At 38.7% G+C, this 18,002-nt stretch overlaps 2 protein-coding genes across 2 annotated transcripts; one reads left to right on the top strand and one right to left on the bottom strand.

The window, feature by feature from the left end:
* Window positions 1–2,625: 2,625 nt before the first annotated feature.
* Window positions 2,626–6,526, bottom strand: LOC121393204. Its single transcript, XM_041561083.1, has 2 exons — window positions 5,249–6,526; window positions 2,626–2,846 (listed from the first exon to the last, which is right to left on the bottom strand). The coding sequence occupies exon 1, from the start codon at window positions 6,215–6,217 to the stop codon at window positions 5,312–5,314; it is 906 nt and encodes a 301-aa protein (XP_041417017.1). The 5' UTR covers window positions 6,218–6,526; the 3' UTR covers window positions 2,626–2,846; window positions 5,249–5,311.
* Window positions 6,527–6,544: 18 nt separating this feature from the next.
* On the top strand, window positions 6,545–10,671 carry LOC121393205. The gene is made up of 2 exons (XM_041561084.1): window positions 6,545–7,977; window positions 10,379–10,671. The coding sequence occupies exon 1, from the start codon at window positions 7,009–7,011 to the stop codon at window positions 7,912–7,914; it is 906 nt and encodes a 301-aa protein (XP_041417018.1). The 5' UTR covers window positions 6,545–7,008; the 3' UTR covers window positions 7,915–7,977; window positions 10,379–10,671.
* Window positions 10,672–18,002: the final 7,331 nt, after the last annotated feature.

Raw genomic sequence — 18,002 nt, 5'->3', positions numbered from 1 at the left:
GATTTGGGGAGTCCTTGTCAGTCTGTCGGGGAGGCGATTTGGTCTGGTATGCCAGATCAGGTTGAGTGGATGGTTTAACCCCAAAGGTGGGTGACCATGGGGGGTGAGATGGAGCGCTAAAACTGCGTGCTCAATGAGGCCGGGGGTTGGCGGCAGGTATCCTCTGAGCTAGGTTTAGTGGCCTTGAGGATATCATGGCTCAGGGTGGCTGTGGCAGGGCAGACTGATAGATAATCTTGTGTACAGTTATTTGTTGTATTAATATTATATACATATATATGAATGTTATGTATCGATTATTCATGTTTACAATTTATATTGTTGTTTGCACTATTGTATTTCTAATAAAGCTGTGACCATCATCATTCCAACAGTGATGTCACGCAGTTTTTATTGGTTAGTCAGGTGAGTGAGTGTAGGCGGATGCATGGGTCATGTTTCAGCCCAGTAATACCCCTACTCATAAACAAGCTTACAGAATTGGTTTGTAGAGATGGAAGTACTTGAGTAACCTGCACAAAGGCCTGACCTTAACCCAATTGAACACCTGTAAGATAAACTAGAATACCATGTCCTTCTAGCTATAAGGAACCAACCCCTACTAATAATGTCCTAGAATAGTTGAATCTGTTGAATGTGATGTTAAATAATAAAAATATATATGTTGTGTGTTTTGTGTGTGTGTGTGTGTGTGTATATACACACACACATATACATAAGAGAAAAACTGTGTACTCATGTATCCAATTATACATACATACATACATACATATATAAAATGTAGCACACAGACATTTCAAGAATCTGTACTCAAGAGACCTTAAAAATATTTTTATTGTAACATAATTTTCAAGCTGTAGTCATCATCTGGATGATCACAATAGAAGTGGAAAGCATTAAAGATTAAAAATATATATATATGGATTTATGATTGTGGAACTTTCAATTCTCTCTCTTTCTTCTTCTTCTATATATATATATATGTATATATATATATATATATATATATATATATATATATATATATATATATATATATATATATAGATATAGATATAGATATAGATATATATATCTATATAGATATATATATCTATATAGATAGATATATCTATATAGATATATATATATATACACAGTGGTGTGAAAAACTATTTGCCCCCTTCCTGATTTCTTATTCTTTTGCATGTTTGTCACACTTAAATGTTTCTGCTCATCAAAAACCGTTAACTATTAGTCAAAGATAACATAATTGAACACAAAATGCAGTTTTTAAATGAAGGTTTACGTTATTAAGGGAGAAAAAAAACTCCAAATCTACATGGGCCTGTGTGAAAAAGTGATTGCCCCCCTTGTTAAAAAATAACTTAACTGTGGTTTATCACACCTGAGTTCAATTTCAAAGGTTATAAAGCCATTTCTAAAGCTTTGGGACTCCAGCGAACCACAGTGAGAGCCATTATCCACAAATGGCAAAAACATGGAACAGTGGTGAACCTTCCCAGGAGTGGCCGGCCGACCAAAATTACCCCAAGAGCGCAGAGACAACTCATCCGAGAGGCCACAAAAGACCCCAGGACAACATCTAAAGAACTGCAGGCCTCACTTGCCTCAATTAAGGTCAGTGTTCACGACTCCACCATAAGAAATAGACTGGGCAAAAACGGCCTGCATGGCAGATTTCCAAGGCGCAAACCACTTTTAAGCAAAAAGAACATTAAGGCTCGTCTCAATTTTGCTAAAAAACATCTCAATGATTGCCAAGACTTTTGGGAAAATACCTTGTGGACCGACGAGACAAAAGTTGAACTTTTTGGAAGGTGCGCGTCCCGTTACATCTGGCGTAAAAGTAACACAGCATTTCAGAAAAAGAACATCATACCAACAGTAAAATATGGTGGTGGTAGTGTAATGGTCTGGGGTTGTTTTGCTGCTTCAGGAAGACTTGCTGTGATAGATGGAACCATGAATTCTACTGTCTACCAAAAAATCCTGAAGAAGAATGTCCGGCCATCTGTTCGTCAACTCAAGCTGAAGCGATCTTGGGTGCTGCAGCAGGACAATGACCCAAAACACACCAGCAAATCCACCTCTGAATGGCTGAAGAAAAACAAAATGAAGACTTTGGAGTGGCCTAGTCAAAGTCCTGACCTGAATCCTATTGAGATGTTGTGGCATGACCTTAAAAAGGCGGTTCATGCTAGAAAACCCTCAAATAAAGCTGAATTACAACAATTCTGCAAAGATGAGTGGGCCAAAATTCCTCCAGAGCGCTGTAAAAGACTCGTTGCAAGTTATCGCAAACGCTTGATTGCAGTTATTGCTGCTAAGGGTGGCCCAACCAGTTATTAGGTTCAGGGGGCAATTACTTTTTCACACAGGTTTGGATTTCTTTTCTCCCTAAATAATAAAAACCCTCATTTAAAAACTTCATTTTGTGTTTACTAGTGTTATCTTTGACTAATAGTTAAATGTGTTTGATGATCAGAAACATTTTGTGTGACAAACATGCAAAAGAATAAGAAATCAGGAAGGGGGCAAATAGTTTTTCACACCACTGGTATATATGTATATATATATATATATATATATATATATATATATATATATATACACGACAAAAAAGCTGAAGCACACCAGGATTTTCTTCAAGAAATGTAAAACTGTTTATTCCATCAACGTTTCGGCTCTCGAGTGGAGCCTTTATCAAGATAAAGATTACAACAAAGTGAAAACTATTTAAAGACTCACCCAGCTCACTCCCACCTCCCAGTGACGCCCCCTTTCAGGTGTGAGGGATAATTAGAAAATTCATTAGTGTGACTGGTTCTTCCAATAGATACATTCTGTAGAAGCAAATACATATAAAACACAGAATGTGAAATACAGTGTATAACGTGCTATATATAAATATTAAATATTAAACATCAAAATAGAATTTATATATAAAAACACTTAAAAATCCACAAAAAGGATTACCAGTATCAAAACCTAAAAACAAACTGTTTGCAGAGATCGCTATATTATACTTGACAATCATTTTACAGAATCTACCCCTTTTATCTTTTATCCAAAAAAGGAGAAAAAGAGCAATATTCATTGAGACCGCGAGGGGCCACGGTGTCCAAAGTTTTAATCCAATAAACTTCTTTTTGCAAAAGTAACCGGTCCCAGTCACCCCCCCTATTAGGTTCAGGTACCAAGTCAATCCCCATGAATCTCAAAGTGGGTAACCCATGTCCCTTTGCTAAAAAATGTTTGGGTAGTGGTAAATCCGATTTTCCCGATTCAAGTGCCCGTTTAATTGAGGATCTATGATTGCCCATTCTCTCCCGTAGATTGTTTTGAGTTTTCCCAACATATGTTAACCCACACGGACAAGTTATAATATAGATGACATGTGTTGTCGTGCAGGTAATACGATGTTTGATGGGTATTTCTTTCCCAGAATGGGGGTGTCTAAAAGAATTACCTGTCGTCATCTGTCTACAAGTAATGCACCCCGCACATTTAAAACACCCTTTCTTAAGTTTACTTGAGATGGCACTGCATGTATCATAACATTGAACAGGATCTGTTTTCATCAGTAAACTTCTCAGATTAGGGCCCCTTTTGAATCCCCATAGTGGTTTTTCCTTCACTTTATGGGCCAAACTTTTATCGCTTAATATGATGGGCCAGTGATTGTCTACAATATTTCTAATTGCTGGGGAACCTGTGGTATAAGTAGATGTTACAATGAAGCGGTTTCCTTCATTAGGTGTCTTCTTGCCCTGTCTCGCCCTCTCTTGTGCAATGTGTGCTCGTGCCTTAGTCAAGGCAGCCGATAAAGTATTCTGGTCATAGCCCCTTTGTACAAACCGGTCAAAAGTTTCTTGTAATTGTAACTCACAAATATCTTGTTCAGAATTGTTCCGCATAGTGCGTAAAAATTGAGAGAAGGGAACTGCATTTTTGGAACTTGGGGGATGAAAACTTGTGGCGTACAATAAAGTGTTCCTATCTGTGGGTTTACGATATAATTTGTACCCCAAGCTATTATCCCTTCTAAAAATTTCCACATCTAAAAATTGAATTTGTTGCGGATGTATTGTAGCAGTAAACCTAACTGGACTATCCAGCTTGTTAAGGTCTTCGACCATCGCATTCAATGTTGCTTCGCTGCCTCGCCATACAATTAAAATATCGTCAATATAACGTAAATACAGTAACAGGGAATCACCGTATAAAGGGACAATATTATGCTGTTCGTACATGGCCATATAACAGTTGGCGTAGGCCGGAGCCATCGAGGCACCCATCGATGTGCCTGTCTTTTGAAGAAAAAAATGTTTTTCAAACCGAAAGTAGTTGCATTTCAATGTTAACTCCAATAATTGACAAATAAATTCGATTGGAGGGCCAGCGTACACAGCAGAATTTTGTAGTGCCCACCGAACTGATTTAATTCCTTCAGAGTGAGGGATAATAGTATATAAACTGCTTACATCGAGGGAAGCTAATAGTATGGGTTCGTTAGGTAATTTTAAATTTGACACAATTTCCAAAAGTTGTTGAGTATCTTTTAAATAGTAGGGGAGAGCTTGTACGGTACTTTGTAGACAATCATCTAAAAATAGGCCAATGGGATGTAACAAACTCCCACGAGAGGACACAATGGGCCTACCGGGTGGATTCTTCACATCTTTATGTACCTTGGGAAGACAATAAAGTACTGGACAAATAGGGTGTTCCTGAGTAAGGAAAATTCTTTCTCCCTCAGTAATCCACTTTTGGGTTACAGCATGTTTTAATACTAATTCTATGTCATCCTTAAATTTAGATACAGGATTAAAGGTTAACTTTTGATAAACCGCAACATTGTTAAGCTGATTACATACCTCATCACGATAGTCTTTATAATTCATTATAACGATACCCCCTCCTTTGTCTGCTGGTCGTATTACAATGGATTTATCGTTATTCAAAGACTTAAGAGCTCCTCTTTCATCAGCAGACAAATTAGGGTGTACCTTAAATGAAGATTCAGACAAGTTAGAAATTTCGTGAGAAACAGTCTGCAAAAACACCTTAATGTTAGTATTGCTAGAACTAGGGTCAAAGTCACTTTTCGTCTTCCATTTTAATTGAGTGTCGTCTTGTTTTTTGTCCCCATAATGTTCTAGTAAACGTAGTTTTCTGCCCATCTTATAACAATCCACCTCACAATTAAATTTGTTAAATGGTACTGTGGGGATAAAAGATGTACCTTTGCAAAGTAGTGATGACTCGGCTTGTGTCAGCGTGTGTTGCGACAAGTTATATATTGGAGTCAATGCGGGTATCTGGGAGGACGTCCTCCTCTGCTTCTTCCCCCTCCGGATGCGCCTCGGCCTGCTCTGCCTGCGCTCCTGGTATTCACTGGGGAAAATTCCTCTCTCGGTCCTCGGTCTGTGGGTAGGGTGTCCAGCTGAAAATGGATCGCTTTCTGGCTAGAAGAGGATGCGGCTGTGGCAGCGTGCTGTGTTACAGGAACGTCGCGTCCTGATGACGTAGTATCATCTTCGCCGGCTGATTCGCCAGAGCTGTCCACTGTACTGAGAGTACGGATGCGCTGTTTCCGCCATCTTGGTTGTCCTCTCCGCCATCCACCCGTTCCTCCTCCGCCTGCAAGCCACCTGTAAACGCGGTGTTGTTGGTAGTCTTCATCCACCTTGCGCAATTTCTCTCTTTTAAAGCGGAGTAAGTCATTTTTAAATGTGTCCACATTGTTTTTCAATTTAGTGTGGAATTCTGCAAATGTTGCCTCATGTATGGCAATCTGGTGTGTATTTTCTAGTGTGGCAATTTCTTTTCGCACTTTACTTAATTCACTGCTAACTTCTTCAATGACCAAAACCATGAGGTCAAGGGAACAGCGATTTAACACTCCAACCCACTTCCTGCATAGGTCGGGATTGTGTCTTCCAATAGTTGGAGCATTTTTAATGCGAAATCCACGTGGTATTCTCTTGGATCTAAAGTAGTCTGACAGAAATAGTCCGTGCAAGTCTAGATCTACTTCGCGTTTTTTAAGATGAAAAAGTTTGTTATATATATCTTTGGGGCAATCAATGCCGGGTTCTTCAGTATGTGTATTATGCCACAATACCTTTTCAATTTCAGATTCCGTGATGTGCCACGTCTCTGCATACAGAAGATTCTGTCCACTCTTTTCCATGAAATCCTCCATGGCCATGTGGTGAGTAGGATAGCTGTAAGTTACAAATGGTGGTGCTCCAAGCAAGAAAAATTCATACAGTGTAGAAGGCTTTAGCACACACTTCAGGAGTTAGGGACCTGGGTGCAATCCAGAAGTAAAATATCCACGACAAAAAAGCTGAAGCACACCAGGATTTTCTTCAAGAAATGTAAAACTGTTTATTCCATCAACGTTTCGGCTCTCGAGTGGAGCCTTTATCAAGATAAAGATTACAACAAAGTGAAAACTATTTAAAGACTCACCCAGCTCACTCCCACCTCCCAGTGACGCCCCCTTTCAGGTGTGAGGGATTTTTAAGTGTTTTTATATATAAATTCTATTTTGATGTTTAATATTTAATATTTATATATAGCACGTTATACACTGTATTTCACATTCTGTGTTTTATATGTATTTGCTTCTACAGAATGTATCTATTGGAAGAACCAGTCACACTAATGAATTTTCTAATTATCCCTCACACCTGAAAGGGGGCGTCACTGGGAGGTGGGAGTGAGCTGGGTGAGTCTTTAAATAGTTTTCACTTTGTTGTAATCTTTATCTTGATAAAGGCTCCACTCGAGAGCCGAAACGTTGATGGAATAAACAGTTTTACATTTCTTGAAGAAAATCCTGGTGTGCTTCAGCTTTTTTGTCGTGGATATTTTACTTCTGGATTGCACCCAGGTCCCTAACTCCTGAAGTGTGTGCTAAAGCCTTCTACACTGTATGAATTTTTCTTGCTTGGAGCACCACCATTTGTAACTTACAGCTATCCTACTCACCACATGGCCATGGAGGATTTCATGGAAAAGAGTGGACAGAATCTTCTGTATGCAGAGACGTGGCACATCACGGAATCTGAAATTGAAAAGGTATTGTGGCATAATACACATACTGAAGAACCCGGCATTGATTGCCCCAAAGATATATATAACAAACTTTTTCATCTTAAAAAACGCGAAGTAGATCTAGACTTGCACGGACTATTTCTGTCAGACTACTTTAGATCCAAGAGAATACCACGTGGATTTCGCATTAAAAATGCTCCAACTATTGGAAGACACAATCCCGACCTATGCAGGAAGTGGGTTGGAGTGTTAAATCGCTGTTCCCTTGACCTCATGGTTTTGGTCATTGAAGAAGTTAGCAGTGAATTAAGTAAAGTGCGAAAAGAAATTGCCACACTAGAAAATACACACCAGATTGCCATACATGAGGCAACATTTGCAGAATTCCACACTAAATTGAAAAACAATGTGGACACATTTAAAAATGACTTACTCCGCTTTAAAAGAGAGAAATTGCGCAAGGTGGATGAAGACTACCAACAACACCGCGTTTACAGGTGGCTTGCAGGCGGAGGAGGAACGGGTGGATGGCGGAGAGGACAACCAAGATGGCGGAAACAGCGCATCCGTACTCTCAGTACAGTGGACAGCTCTGGCGAATCAGCCGGCGAAGATGATACTACGTCATCAGGACGCGACGTTCCTGTAACACAGCACGCTGCCACAGCCGCATCCTCTTCTAGCCAGAAAGCGATCCATTTTCAGCTGGACACCCTACCCACAGACCGAGGACCGAGAGAGGAATTTTCCCCAGTGAATACCAGGAGCGCAGGCAGAGCAGGCCGAGGCGCATCCGGAGGGGGAAGAAGCAGAGGAGGACGTCCTCCCAGATACCCGCATTGACTCCAATATATAACTTGTCGCAACACACGCTGACACAAGCCGAGTCATCACTACTTTGCAAAGGTACATCTTTTATCCCCACAGTACCATTTAACAAATTTAATTGTGAGGTGGATTGTTATAAGATGGGCAGAAAACTACGTTTACTAGAACATTATGGGGACAAAAAACAAGACGACACTCAATTAAAATGGAAGACGAAAAGTGACTTTGACCCTAGTTCTAGCAATACTAACATTAAGGTGTTTTTGCAGACTGTTTCTCACGAAATTTCTAACTTGTCTGAATCTTCATTTAAGGTACACCCTAATTTGTCTGCTGATGAAAGAGGAGCTCTTAAGTCTTTGAATAACGATAAATCCATTGTAATACGACCAGCAGACAAAGGAGGGGGTATCGTTATAATGAATTATAAAGACTATCGTGATGAGGTATGTAATCAGCTTAACAATGTTGCGGTTTATCAAAAGTTAACCTTTAATCCTGTATCTAAATTTAAGGATGACATAGAATTAGTATTAAAACATGCTGTAACCCAAAAGTGGATTACTGAGGGAGAAAGAATTTTCCTTACTCAGGAACACCCTATTTGTCCAGTACTTTATTGTCTTCCCAAGGTACATAAAGATGTGAAGAATCCACCCGGTAGGCCCATTGTGTCCTCTCGTGGGAGTTTGTTACATCCCATTGGCCTATTTTTAGATGATTGTCTACAAAGTACCGTACAAGCTCTCCCCTACTATTTAAAAGATACTCAACAACTTTTGGAAATTGTGTCAAATTTAAAATTACCTAACGAACCCATACTATTAGCTTCCCTCGATGTAAGCAGTTTATATACTATTATCCCTCACTCTGAAGGAATTAAATCAGTTCGGTGGGCACTACAAATTCTGCTGTGTACGCTGGCCCTCCAATCGAATTTATTTGTCAATTATTGGAGTTAACATTGAAATGCAACTACTTTCGGTTTGAAAAACATTTTTTTCTTCAAAAGACAGGCACATCGATGGGTGCCTCGATGGCTCCGGCCTACGCCAACTGTTATATGGCCATGTACGAACAGCATAATATTGTCCCTTTATACGGTGATTCCCTGTTACTGTATTTACGTTATATTGACGATATTTTAATTGTATGGCGAGGCAGCGAAGCAACATTGAATGCGATGGTCGAAGACCTTAACAAGCTGGATAGTCCAGTTAGGTTTACTGCTACAATACATCCGCAACAAATTCAATTTTTAGATGTGGAAATTTTTAGAAGGGATAATAGCTTGGGGTACAAATTATATCGTAAACCCACAGATAGGAACACTTTATTGTACGCCACAAGTTTTCATCCCCCAAGTTCCAAAAATGCAGTTCCCTTCTCTCAATTTTTACGCACTATGCGGAACAATTCTGAACAAGATATTTGTGAGTTACAATTACAAGAAACTTTTGACCGGTTTGTACAAAGGGGCTATGACCAGAATACTTTATCGGCTGCCTTGACTAAGGCACGAGCACACATTGCACAAGAGAGGGCGAGACAGGGCAAGAAGACACCTAATGAAGGAAACCGCTTCATTGTAACATCTACTTATACCACAGGTTCCCCAGCAATTAGAAATATTGTAGACAATCACTGGCCCATCATATTAAGCGATAAAAGTTTGGCCCATAAAGTGAAGGAAAAACCACTATGGGGATTCAAAAGGGGCCCTAATCTGAGAAGTTTACTGATGAAAACAGATCCTGTTCAATGTTATGATACATGCAGTGCCATCTCAAGTAAACTTAAGAAAGGGTGTTTTAAATGTGCGGGGTGCATTACTTGTAGACAGATGACGACAGGTAATTCTTTTAGACACCCCCATTCTGGGAAAGAAATACCCATCAAACATCGTATTACCTGCACGACAACACATGTCATCTATATTATAACTTGTCCGTGTGGGTTAACATATGTTGGGAAAACTCAAAACAATCTACGGGAGAGAATGGGCAATCATAGATCCTCAATTAAACGGGCACTTGAATCGGGAAAATCGGATTTACCACTACCCAAACATTTTTTAGCAAAGGGACATGGGTTACCCACTTTGAGATTCATGGGGATTGACTTGGTACCTGAACCTAATAGGGGGGGTGACTGGGACCGGTTACTTTTGCAAAAAGAAGTTTATTGGATTAAAACTTTGGACACCGTGGCCCCTCGCGGTCTCAATGAATATTGCTCTTTTTCTCCTTTTTTGGATAAAAGATAAAAGGGGTAGATTCTGTAAAATGATTGTCAAGTATAATATAGCGATCTCTGCAAACAGTTTGTTTTTAGGTTTTGATACTGGTAATCCTTTTTGTGGATTTTTAAGTGTTTTTATATATAAATTCTATTTTGATGTTTAATATTTAATATTTATATATAGCACGTTATACACTGTATTTCACATTCTGTGTTTTATATGTATTTGCTTCTACAGAATGTATCTATTGGAAGAACCAGTCACACTAATGAATTTTCTAATTATCCCTCACACCTGAAAGGGGGCGTCACTGGGAGGTGGGAGTGAGCTGGGTGAGTCTTTAAATAGTTTTCACTTTGTTGTAATCTTTATCTTGATAAAGGCTCCACTCGAGAGCCGAAACGTTGATGGAATAAACAGTTTTACATTTCTTGAAGAAAATCCTGGTGTGCTTCAGCTTTTTTGTCGTGGATATTTTACTTCTGGATTGCACCCAGGTCCCTAACTCCTGAAGTGTGTGCTAAAGCCTTCTACACTATATATATATATATATATATATATATATATATATATATATATATATATATATATATATATATATATATATATATATATATATATATATATATATAGATAGATACAGGTATGGGATCTGTTATCCGGAAACCCGTTATCCAGAAAGCTCCAAATTATGGAAAGGCTGTCTCCCAGAGACTCGATTATATCAAATAATCCACATTTTTTTAAACTATTTCCTTTTTCTCTGTATTAATAAAGCAGTAGCTTGTACTTGATGCATACCAATATATATTTAATCCTTATTGGAAGCAAAACCAGCCTATTGAGTTTATTAAATGTCTACATGATTTTCTAATAGTTAAGATGAAGATCCAAATTACTGAAAGAACCATTATCGGGAAAACCGCAGGTCTTGAGCATTCTGGATAACAGGTCCCATACCTATATACTCGACGTTCGAAACGTCGAGTTCAATAAAATACTTTTGTTTGTATCAAAAAGACCCTGTGAGTGCCGCTATTTTGCAAAGCTATATATATATATATATATATATATATATATATATATATATATATATATATATATATATATATATATATATATTGCTATTTTTTCTTTATTTATTAAATGGTAAGCTTTAACTTATATAATATCAAAATATTGGATGATATTGATAAAAAAGCAAGAATATTAATTAGAGACACTATCAAAATGTGCTATAATAATAATTTTAGACATATATATATGACTTTATATCATGAATCTATGCATGTAGATTTACAGCTGTACTAGCATCTTGTGACACGTTCTAGTTATACATATGTTTTTGTATTATATTGCACCTATCCATCACTCCAGACCATTTGTGAGTGCACCAAATCTGACAAGTACAACATTTTTCTGAGACAAGACTCTATAATCCTATTATTCATTCATCAGCATGCATGCAATGGGGAAACCAAATCAAACTCAGCCAGAAAAAGAGCAGCTAGGAGCTTTTTCTGGCATTGTGAGGTTCAGCTTAGCTGGGGCACAATAGGTGTGTAATTTAAGTTTTTTGTTGAGCTCAAATCCAATCACATACTTGAGTGGAGGATCATAAGCAAACACACGCGAAAGGAATGAGATAATTCCTGCCTCACACAACCACTGGTTTCAAGCTTTGATTTGATCAACTTTCCACTCACAAAGTCCTTTCTGCTTCCAGCCCTTTCTTGTATTGAAACGCTCCTTTAACAGTCTCAGGAACGCCTCTCTGGGGTAGCATGAAATAAGGTAACTCTGTTGTGTGTTCATTATTTCTTCTGTAATCCCAATGAGACTTTTCCAGTGGAGGCTTATTCCTCAATCTTTGGATTTTTTTCTCAGAACTCAACACAACAGAAGATTTATCAGAATTATTCAGGGGCAATGATCAAAGTGATTAATGCTTTCTGTACCAGAAAGTCAACTAGTGTCCTGCAAGAAGGAATATTGCATCTATGCAACATATGTAAATGCAGCCTGATCCCAATAAATATCTTTGGCTTAGAATCAAATAATAGAGTATCTTCCAGCACACTACCAATGCTATATATACACCAAGTGCATCAATCCTTTAAATGGCGTACCGCCCACCTCGAATATGCTGCCAATGACTGTAGAAAGGAGAGCACTCTACCTAGCAGAATACTGCTATAATGAGGATTTATTTCAGACTGACTGACACAATTTGTTTCAGGTCCAGGGTGGTGCCCTTTCTCACACTTGAGAAAGGGCACAGCTCTGGTCCCGAAATATGTAGTGTCATAACAGGGATAACATGCAAACTTCTTGCAGATGATGCCCTAGAATCCAATTATCCCAGCAGTGCAAGGCAACAATGCAGTCAGCATTTCTTTAGGCACAAGTGTACTATGAATATTTCCTGCAGTGGAAACCATAAAATTACTGTCACCTTCAGGATGGCAGCAGCTTCAGGGTTCATCTGCATCATCAGACACGCTTGCCCACAATTGATCTTGCCACAAAGATGCACAAAGCACATGTTTAGGTTATATACCACTAATGAATGGCATCAATACATGCAACAAATACTATTTTTGTGCAGTTGTGGCAGAGGTTATAAATAATGGCCTTGAATGCACACAAGCACTACCACCATGCCAAAACTTAGATATACCCATGCTTTCTTGTATTATTATTATCCTATATGCCAAGAGCACAAAAGTTTCCACTGACACTATTATCTATTGATAATAAAGCATATATTTAAAAGAGTGTTAGTCATAAGTGCTGGTTTTTATGGAGCCTATGTACTGAGTAACATACCTCATACAAGAACTGCACGTTCAATTAATATTTATTAAAGTAAAATGAAAATATAGGCAAACACAAAAGCAAGTCCTTGAAACAGTCCAAGGGTCAGGGACAGCAGCAAAGAATCAACCAAATTTATAGAGTCAGAAAACAGGCTAGGCTTAAAACCAAACAGGAGGTCAGATAATGGGGTACAAGCACAGGGCAGGAAGAGGATTTAGAAGAACAGGATCAGGAACATGGTCTCAGGATCAGTGACCAGATAAGGAACCAGGGTTGAGGAGCAAGAACAAGATCACAGGAACTCTAGGCTTGGTGTCGACAGAATGGACAATGATCCAGCCCCAGGGTGTAAGGGAAGCAGGCTTAAATAGCCCTTTAATGAGCTAATGCCCACAGTGACAGGGGGCATCGATCAGGGAATAATGACACTAAGGCAGAGACATATGAAAATCCAACTGAGGCAGAGAAAAAGAGGATATTCCTTACAAATACCAGAAACTACCATATGACTTCCACTACCACTCTTAATAAGTAGCGAGATACAATTACCAATTGGGCTTACAACTTGATCTGTATACATGAGGGGGATGAATGGAAGACAGCGTTAACACCAGAGATGGGCATTATAAGTATCTGGTATATTTGGGCTCTGTAATGCTTCAGCTGTTTTCAAGGAATTTGTTAATGGTATCTTCTGAGATCTTCTGAGACAATGCATGGTTATCTACTGAGATGACATCTTAATTTTCTCTGAAGAATTAATCAGCCACAGATGCCACTTTTTTATGCAAAGCTTGAGAAATGTGTTTTTGAAGTTCCAAAAACATTTCATTATATCTAAGGAAGGAGTTGAGTTGGATCTTGCCAGTTTCTGCAATACAAGATAGGCCCCTACCTACCAGCGCAAAGCCCATACTGTGATTCATTGGCTTTGCCAACTACTATAGGCAATTTATCAAGGGATTTTCCTCCTGAACAGCTCCCATCTTGGCTCTCATTGGCCCATCTTGGCCTCCACAGGCTTTAGAAGCCTTTAAATGTTTAGAGGAGATTTTTTATTCTGCTCCAGTGATCCTCTACAACCTTCTTTGCTAAAGTTGATGCTTCCAACATTTTTGTCCCAGAGGCAGATATCCCCTTCAGAACTCTACAGCATGGGAAATGGAGAATTTCTTGCTGTTCAATTAGTGCTGGCAACATCTTCTAAAATGAACGCCTGTACCCATTACTATTTTCATTAACCATATGAATCTAGACTATATCCAAGCAATATATAATCAATCAATCAATCAAGAGATTAAAACCTTGACGGCACGATGGGCACTCTTCTTTTCACAGTTCAATTTTATTATTACTAATCGTTCTGGTTCCAAGAAAAAAAGGCAGATGCTCTTTCTAGAAGCTTCATCCTAGAGGACAGTAATAACGTGGATAACAATCCAGGTATTTCTCCTTTCAGAATTATTGCTTCTTTTTCCACAGATTGCCTCTAAAATGCAGTTGGCTTGATCCACTGTTCCCCCAGATAACCGCACTCTTTAACTTCATCTCTCTCTGGTGTTCAGCAGACTCATTGTTCTAAACAAGCAGGTCATGCAGGAGTTAAAAAGACTATGAATTGTCTTGTATGGTGGCCATCTATGCAGAAAGAGATTTCAGAGACTTTTTCGCTTCTTGTTCTGTCTGTGCCTCTTCCAAGTCCAGTCATTCTCTTCCTTGTGGTCTTTTACAACCTCTACCAGTTCATTTAGCCATGGACTTTATTGTTTATTTACGACCTTCCAAAGGACACATGGTCATTTGGGTAGTAATTTGAAAAATTTTTGAGAGGTCCTGTATCTTTCTGCCAGGATGCCTGGTCTGATCTCTTTCCTTGAGCTGAATTCACTCATGACAATGCTTCTCAGATCTCTGCCGCCAGAAGGTCACCATTATTATATGTCTATGGTCACTATCCCCCTAGCTTTTCACAGGACTTCTTCCTTTCTTGCAGCAGCTAACGATAATATTGCCATATGTCATATGTCTGGAGTTCTACTAAAGTTAACTTTGAAAAAAGTTCTATGATACAAAATTCTTTTGCTGATAGGAAGAGTAAGTATTCAACTCAATATTCTTTTGGAGATGAAATTTTGGCTTTCCACCAAGAATATTCATCTTAAGATTCCCTCTCCTAAACTGGGTGCTACATTTATTCGGCCTTTTCCTATCCTGAAATTGTCAATCCGGTGGCTGTATGTCTTCAACTTGGCCTAAAGATGCTCATCCCAAATGTGTTTCATGTGATTTCAAATCAATTTTCCTCTGAACATCCTACTTCCTATCCAATTATTATTGATGGCCAGCAAGAATATGAAGTCGATAAAACTGTGGATTCTCCTATGGAAAGGTTTTTGTCCTGAGGAATGTTCATGGATTAAACACAAATACAAGAGTCGTCTGCACTCAACCCATGGATTAAACACTCTAATGTCTATGCTCAACAGTTAGTATGGGAATTTCGCAAACAATTTCCTCAGAAACCTGGTCATAATGGTCTGGTTGAATCACCTAGCCCCCCGTTGCCAGGATGTACTGTCATATGTGCTCTGAAGCACTCTTCTCCATAATGGTCTGGTTGAATCACCTAGCCCCCCATTGCCAGGATGTACTGTCATATGTGCTCTGAAGCACTCTTCTCCATGCTCTCGAATTAAAGCCTGGACAGAGGGGGGGCAGTAGATGTGATCTATTTGGATTTTGTCAAAGCGTTTGATACTATGCCCCACAAACAACTGCTTTCTAAACTAAGGTCTGTTGGGGATCAGGATCAGGTACAGAGGGTGGTTGTTAATGGTACATTCTCTACTTGGAGTAAGGTTCTTAGTGGTTTGTTCATTAATGACTTAGGGGAGGGTATTGTAAGTAATGTATCAGTGTTTGCAGATGACACAAAACTATCCAGTCCAATTAATTCTATCCAGGATGTGGCATCATTGCAACATGATCTTGACAAACTGGCAATCTGGGCAGCTAAGTGGCAAATGAGATTCAATGTTGATAAATGTAAAGTCATGCACCTGGGATGTAAGAATATCCAAGCCACTTGTCCCCTTAATGGGACTGCACTAGGCAAATTCATTATGAGAGGGTACAGAGAAGGGCAACTAAGCTGGTAAAAGGTATGGAAAATCTTAGCTATGAGGAAAGACTGGGGATGTTCACGCTGGAGAAGAGGGTTTACAGGGTGATATGATAACTATGTATAAATATTTAAGGGGATTGTATAATAATCTCTCAAATGCTTTATTTACCAGTAGGTCTTTCCAGCTGACACGAGGTCACTCATCCCGATTAGAAGAAAAGAGGTTCTGCCTAAATATTTGGAAGGGGTTTTTTACAGTGAGAGCTGTGAAGATGTGGAATTCTCTCCCTGAATCAGTTGTACAGGCTGATAAATTAGATAGCTTTAAGAAGGGGTTGGATTGCTTTTTAGCAAGTGAGGGAATAAAGGGTTATTGGAGATAGCTCATAGTACAAGTTGATCCAGGGACTAGTTCATTTTGGAGTTAGGAAGGAATTTTTCCCCCTCTGAGGCAAATTGGAGAGGCTTCAGATGTTATTTTTTGCCTTCCTCTGGATCAACTAGCAGTTAGGCAGATTAAAAAAATAACTAAAAGTTTGAACTTGATGGACATGTGTCTTTTTTCAACCTTACTTACTATGTTACTATGTTACTACGGCACTTATGACGTCACGTGCATCATCACATCGTGGTTTCGCGAGAGGATTTGAAAGAAAAAGATGGTGGAGACCCAAGGTTCCTGGGTATGCTAAATTCCTATATATGATTCATGGTTCCTAAACCTTCTGCTTTGATTCTGGCTATGCTGATTGCTGCCTACCTTGACATCTGCCTGGATTTTGACTTCTCAAAAGCAGCAATGATCCAGGACTTCAAACTTGTCACAGGGGGTCACCATCTTGGAAAGTGTCTGCAAAACTCACATGCTAATTTGGCTCTGAGCAGCTGTTAAAGGAATAGTGACACCAAAAAATGAAAGTGTTTTAAATGAATGACAAAATAATGTACTGTTGCCCTGCACTGGTAAAATTGTTGTGTTTGCTTGAGAAACACAACTATACTTTATATAAACAAGCTGCTGTTTAAGCACAGGATACACAGTAGATAACAGATACATTCTGAATAATCCCATTGTGTACTACAGAGCTTATCTGTCCTGTGCATTTTCTCCTTTTTCAGATTTGAATGGCTGCTCCCATGGCTACACAACAATGTTTTTATATAAACTATAGCTGTGTAGCTCAAGCAAACACAATTTTACTACTGAAGGGCAACATTACATTTTCATTACTTTAAAACATTTTTTGGAGTTACTCTTCCTTTTAGAAGCTGAGCTTAGGCGTCATTGCAAATAATTAAGGAGAAAATGAGGCTGGCCTGTAATATAAGCTGATGCTATAGGGCTGATTATTAAATACTGATTTTTGCACTTGCCTCTGTGCTGCAGTGTAGTAATTATCTGTATGAATTACTAATCAGCCTTACAGTATATTTAGTGTGCTGTGTGTCGGTCCCTAAGCTTAGTAACAGACAGATGGCTACTATATATTGGACTACTCCTGCCTGGCTGTACTATTACTTCCTCCTTGGTCCTGATGTTAACCTTGGAAAAGCCATGAGCACTGAAAATACTGTACTTCAATTGAAGTTGACTATTCTCAAACATGCAGGATTTGAATATGTTATAATGGATTTTGGCTTTTTGTTTATATATAGAAAATATAATTAAGTTGTTCTAAATATATATAGAAGAGTGTATGAATCAACCCACCTACTGCAAATAAGGGAAAGGATTAGCGAAAATGTGGTTCATTTGTACCATTTCCAACAATTTCTGTAAATTACCCTCCAGTGTTTCTCATTTCAGACTAAAATACAAAAAGCAAAAGATAAACAAAAATTCTAGGCAGATGTTTCATTCAAAAGTAATTTAATTTTAAAACAGTTGTTTAGGCTGAATCACAATACATAGCCAGT

This window comes from Xenopus laevis, chromosome 4S (assembly GCF_017654675.1).
Source record: "Xenopus laevis strain J_2021 chromosome 4S, Xenopus_laevis_v10.1, whole genome shotgun sequence".
Lineage (NCBI taxonomy): Eukaryota > Metazoa > Chordata > Amphibia > Anura > Pipidae > Xenopus > Xenopus laevis.
The sequence above is the reverse complement of the archived record's forward strand: the minus strand, read 5'-3'. Positions and strand labels throughout refer to the sequence as shown.